This window comes from Raphanus sativus, chromosome 6, assembly GCF_000801105.2.
Source record: "Raphanus sativus cultivar WK10039 chromosome 6, ASM80110v3, whole genome shotgun sequence".
Taxonomy (NCBI): Eukaryota; Viridiplantae; Streptophyta; class Magnoliopsida; order Brassicales; family Brassicaceae; genus Raphanus; species Raphanus sativus.
Genome location: NC_079516.1, coordinates 4342691 through 4348480, shown reverse-complemented (window position 1 = coordinate 4348480; position 5790 = coordinate 4342691). Strand labels below are relative to the sequence as shown.

The window sequence follows — 5790 nt, the reverse complement described above, 5'->3', positions numbered from 1 at the left end:
CTGGTTTTTGTAAAAGATAATATTGGACACGTCTTATCACAGATTCTTTTGAGAAAACAAGCCCTTGTAAATTTCATATAGAGATAAATTAAGTAGAAAAAATTGCATGATTGCATTTTTACGACGTAGAGCTCTGTTCTAGTCTGTTTGGAGACCACAAAGGCACAAAGTATTTCAGTGACCCGATCCAATGAATTAAATATTTTCCCCCATCGATCAAGTCAATTACATTGGATCAAATTTGAAAAGACAACAAACATTTAACAGACTGTTTAAATGTAATTTAAGTTGGTTTATATATAATTAAGTTAGTAGTTATAGTATCCGGATCCGTGGCGCAATGGTAGCGCGTCTGACTCCAGATCAGAAGGTTGCGTGTTCGATTCACGTCGGGTTCAAAATCCCGAACATTTCCGGAAATACTTTTTGCTCTAATTCAAGTTTTGCCTTTTTGCTGCATACGTCTGATTATACGGAATTCGCTTAACCGAGGAATTCAGACACCGTTTGATTCGGTTTTTCTTTTAATCTAACCTACCTTTACTTTGTATTTGACCAATACAATTCCCTTTTAACTCATTTCTCTAAGGTGGGGAAAGTGGGTGGTGAGTGAAGAAGGTTGACCAAACCTCAGTCGAGTAAGAACAGTTGAAAAATATATTAGCATTAGACTCAGCAGAGGAGCCACATAGAAGATTATCCGGTGGGACAGAAAGACCTCATGTGGCAGATAAGGGTCTCCACAGCGTCGCTGCTGCGAGAACTCCTGAAAATTATGGTCTTTTTTGTATGTAAAACATTAACTGATTGGTTTCAACTTACAAAGTTGTAGAACTTTTTGTCAAGCATTATTGTATAACATAAGGTTTTGTAAAAGTTGTTGTTTTTGACAAGCAAACAAAAAAAAAGAACTAAGTAAAAATAGTAAAATACTGATTGTGTGGGATCACTTCAATAAAATCAGACAAAAAGCAAACCTTACAAATGCCACACTTATATTGACACCGACATATTTCGACCCAAAAAAAAATATTGACACTGACATATTAATGGTTCCTTTTTTTTCTTTTTTTTAACACATTATGGGCCCTCTTTATTTGACATCTTTTACATCCATACGTCCCTTATTTTTACTTTACTGTAAGTTTGAACCCAAACAAAGATCTTGTCTTGTTGTAGATTCTTCCATTAAAATGAAGATCAAGTTATAACTTTTTCCCTTAATAGTCTTATTTAGCTATAAGAAATGTGTTGAAAATATATGTCACATCCGCCTCGTCGAAAAACAGGACATCTTTATCTATTTCAATCATTTTCCGCACTTTATTGCATGTGAAAATATCATACTTTAGCTAAAAACCACAAAAAACATTCAAATAGTTGTTCAACTTGTAGCCAGGTCATATATATGGTCAACTAGAGCTTTTTTATAATGACAATCTCGGTAAATAAATTATAACAAGTTTAAAATTTTCAAATTGCAGATAGTAACTTAACCGATCAAGAGCTGTAACTAAACTAATCATCACTTTAAAAAACGTGTTAATGTCTAATCAACAGTAGCATTTTATAAAGTTGTGGCCATGTGTGATATTCATATTTTTAATGCATGCCACCAAGCAGAGCGTGATGCGTCTCTATCTTTTGTTGGATCCCACTTGCGTGCCTGCATCAGATTGGATCTTATAAGAAAGAAAAAAAGAGATTACGGTAAATAAAATTTATAATACAGTACATATATGTAGAGATTGATACATTTATATTTTTGCATTTCAAATTTATGAATAAGGTTGTTTTTTCTTATCAAGTATGAATTAGGTTTATAAGCAAAAGTCACCCTGATGAAACGATAGAATCCAATGCATATCCTCCTCCTCTTTATTTGATCAAAAAAAAAAAATCCTCCTCCTCTTTACTTTATGATTTTCATGTGCCACATTTAATTATTAGTTTCTTATATATTTCATTCTCTCCTCTTTTCTTTTACGTTTCAGCTGCCTAATAATTTTGTAAATGATTATAAATACTTTTATTATTAGACTGATGGTTCCATATTCGTCATAAAGAAAATACAACAAAACAAACTGTTAGTTGACCAATAATCATTGGTCTTTTTCTGAATCCAAAAGAAAATCAGAAGGAAAATAGACGAATACATAGGAAAATTAATCAAAAATTTATATATAAACTTGCACCGTTTTGATTCTCCTTTGGCGAACATTCAACATACAAATTTTATAAAACGCAGAACAAAATAAGAAAAGGAAAAAACGGATTATGAATAAATAAGAAACTGGATATGCATATATATACCCATATATTAATATAATAACTTAGATAGATTCATTATATAGATGAGCAAAAATCTAACTAACCCTGCCAAGGCTTTGGATGAAGCTGATCGGAAGCAGAGCCATTGATGCAGTTCCCTAGACCGGCAAAACTTAGAATCTCATTATGAGACATTAACGGTCTTAGCCCCAAGAAATCTCTCGTCAAACCCTCTCCTCCTCCGCCACCGCTTTTATTCTTGTCTGATCCTGACGTGGTTGTAGTATCAACGTTTGTCCTCAAGAACCCGCCGAATGTATCGTCGAAGGCTTCTTCTCCACCGTGATGATCAAACTCAGAGGCATTGTAGTCTTGAAAGAGAACTTGGTTGTTGCTGTTGTTGGAGCTGATGAAGCCAGATGGTGATGTCATCATTGACGCCATTTTTGTGGTGAGGTTATTATTATGATGAGCTGGCCTCTCGGAGTCTGTGTTTGGTGGTAATGGGGGTGACTTTGTGGAACCCATTTGAGCTGCTTTCTGGAGCAATGCGGTGGCTGACATAGCCGGAGAAGCTGCAAGAGAGAACAAACCTCCTCCACCATTACTAGGGTTAGGGTTTGGAGATGTGAGCCAAGGAGGGATGATGTGCTGGTGGTAACTGATGATATGATCATTGCTTTGTTGTTGCTCTATCTTCATTGGAAAAGTATGGAGGTGGTTGCTGTTAGTGTTGCTATTATTAGTACCATTATGGTTGGTCTCGAAGTGAAGGCTGTTGATGATGTTGTGGGAAGAGGAAGAACAGGACGAGATGTTCACGGTTGGTTGTGCTTGATGATGATGAGAAGAAGAAGAAGAAGATTGTTGAATCATAAGAGGGTTCGGTTGATGATTCTGGTTTTGTGGTATTACTACTTCCCTTGCAGTCTCTTCGGCCAATGCTTCACAAAATGCTCTATGAGTTATGAAACTATCCCTCCTGTTTATTTAGCAAACAACAAAACCATAATGTGATCAATGACAATGTTAATTAATATTCAGAAATGTCGCGTTGAGAGAAGCTATGTGGTCCAATCTAAAGCGTGTAGCAATCACATATATGTATTTTATAAGATGAATGATTAATGCAAGAAAAAGGAGAAATAAAAAAGGCCCATAATAGCTTTCTAAATAGAAAAAAAAGTAAGAAAAGTACCCTGAACTAGTTTCATACATTATAAATGAAGATTCTTTTGAGCTACCATTCTTGTCCTCTTTCAAATTAAATGAAATTACTCATATCAAAACAGAATACTTTGTACCATGTGTCCCTCCAGTTCTTACAACACCACAACATCCCCAATTCAAAACCAGTACTGATTATTGTAATTACTCTATATTCCAAATCATTTAATATATTAAAAAATGGGTTTATTTACCTAGAAAAGAGAGTGCCACAGTCACATCTGTATTCTTTGGTGCCACAGGTCTTAGAATGAGCCTTGCAATCTGATTGAACAGCATATTTCTTTGAACATTTGTCACATTTCCACTTCTTCTCACCATGCTTTCTACAGAAATGCTTCTTGATCCCGGTCAAGTCACCGAGAGCTCGAGATGGGTCATTGTGGACACAGCTTTCTTCTGGACAAACATACACTTTCTTTCTTATCACTTCTTTGTTGGATCGTTGTTTCAGCTTCCATGGCAGATTGTGACCTCTCCTGTGAAGCTGTAGATTTTGGTCTCGTTGGAATCCCTTGTTACAGATCTCACACACGAATCTGTTTGTTGCCATTAGTGTTTTTGGTGACAGAGCAATCACTTCTGATTCCGGGTCTGAAAAAAAAATATTGAAAGTTGAAACTATAGTCAGTAAACTGAAAAATACTAATTTTAATTTTCTGATAATGGGTAAACTAAGATTAACAAAGCTGCAATTGGTGTTTTAACTAATTTAGTAAATATATTCAGGGAAATTATAATTAGCACGCACAAGAAAAAATCCAACAATACACGTCCTTAAAATTAGAAATTTCAAAGAAAATACTAATAAAGTTCTGGTTTTTTTCTTTTTGATCTAAATTTTTGTTTCTTTCCTTTGTTTAGAATAGAGATGATAAAGAGAACAAAAGGGTAAAAAGAATATTCTTTTTGAGAGAAGACCCATAATTTTCTAAAAAGATGACACTATCAAATAATTGGAATAAAGAATCAGTTAAAAACTAATAAAGAAAAACTTGTCTATTTTGTTTTAAACCATTCTCTTCACACGAACCTGGATTCCCTGGTTGGTTTCTCCTCTTCTTTTGAGGCTGAGATTCAGGAACAATGAACTGTTGTTGCTCTTCTTGTTGATGATGATGAGGGAAGTAATTAGAACCACTTACTTCAGTTCTGTTTCCGGAAGAGACACTTGCTTGATCCCCAGAAGCTGATGTTAGATTCGACATATTCTCCTCTTGTTGTTGGTGTACTTGCTGATGAAGTAAGATTGTAACGCCCCGACCCGCCCACGGCTATGGGCCACCCACGCCCGCTCTCTCGGCCCGTGGGCCCCATCCCATCCGACGGTCGGTCGTTAATTTTCCAAGGCTCGAAATCATTGTTTACTGACCCTGCAATCACCACCCGACCTTTCCCCGTGTTTTGGCCTCACTTACACGGTATCGCGAATCACTTCCCGATAGGTCACCCATCCTTTCACTACTCCAGCCCAAGCACGCTTAACTCTGGAGTTCTAAACGGAGGTGTGACGGAAAAGGTAAGTCAACTTTGGTGATATAGGTAGCCAAATCAATTCTCTTAAGCCTTTTCACATATCACAACTCGGGATGTTACAAAGATGTCTTCGTTCATCATCACTAAAGCCTTAAGAGAGAAAAAAAAAGGAACAAGCAAAAATATATAAGAACAAACAAAACAAAATTTCAGATCTATATAAATAAATATAGACATATACTGATGACAAAACGGAGACAAAGAGAAGATTTAACAGATACATACAAGAAATGAGCCCCTATAATATATAATCCTAACTTCCTTCTTTTAATACTTGTGTATGTATAAATATATGTATCACTTCCTTCTTTGTCTTCAACCCAAGAGACAACCTCTATCCACTTTTCTGGTTCATATTTGCAATCAACAAATCAGTGTAAATGAAACAAAATAGAAGTAGCAACAAATTACTACACAGAAACATATCAACAACTTGACAAATTATTTTTGTAGAGGGCACAGAAGAAGGAAGAAAGTCCAAAATACCTAGAAGTAGAAAGATCGAGAAGAGTGAGAGAGAGATTTTTTTTTGGTGAGAGAATAGTGGGAGAGATTGTGGACAAGAGAAACTCTATTATCTTCGTTTCTCTATGTATTTGAAACTCAGATATTCAAAAAGGTATAAATAAAACAAATACAGAGAAAATGAAGAAGAACCCTACCGCTAAAGAAAAATGGCATTTTCTGCTCTTTTTATATATTTTTCTCTTACAAGCCAAGCCAAGAGCAATCTGTCCTTTCTTTATCATTACCTGC

The 5790-nt window shown here is 35.5% G+C and overlaps 1 protein-coding gene and 1 non-coding gene across 2 annotated transcripts; one reads left to right on the top strand and one right to left on the bottom strand.

Moving 5' to 3' along the window:
- Positions 1-326: 326 nt before the first annotated feature.
- On the top strand, positions 327-398 carry TRNAW-CCA (transfer RNA tryptophan (anticodon CCA)). The gene has a single exon. It is a non-coding gene; the product is annotated as a tRNA-Trp (tRNA).
- A 1007-nt stretch (positions 399-1405) lies between these two features.
- LOC108813269 (protein indeterminate-domain 11-like) lies at positions 1406-4762 on the bottom strand. The gene is made up of 4 exons (XM_018585783.2): positions 4532-4762; positions 3693-4092; positions 2376-3253; positions 1406-1666 (listed from the first exon to the last, which is right to left on the bottom strand). Exons 1-4 carry the CDS (start codon positions 4704-4706, stop codon positions 1638-1640), a joined length of 1482 nt encoding a protein of 493 aa, XP_018441285.2. The 5' UTR covers positions 4707-4762; the 3' UTR covers positions 1406-1637.
- Positions 4763-5790: the final 1028 nt, after the last annotated feature.

What these genes read in the sequence shown, in the direction of transcription:
- LOC108813269 (XM_018585783.2), bottom strand. Translation starts at nt 4,706, where the DNA reads ATGTCGAATCTAACATCAGCTTCTGGGGATCAAGCAAGTGTCTCTTCC. An exon ending in AAACCAACCAGGGAATCCAG is followed by an intron (nt 4,093 to 4,531) that starts GTTCGTGTGAAG and finishes TTTTTTTTTCAG; the next exon opens with ACCCGGAATCAGAAGTGATT. An exon ending in TGTGGCACTCTCTTTTCTAG is followed by an intron (nt 3,254 to 3,692) that starts GTAAATAAACCC and finishes CTAAATAAACAG; the next exon opens with GAGGGATAGTTTCATAACTC.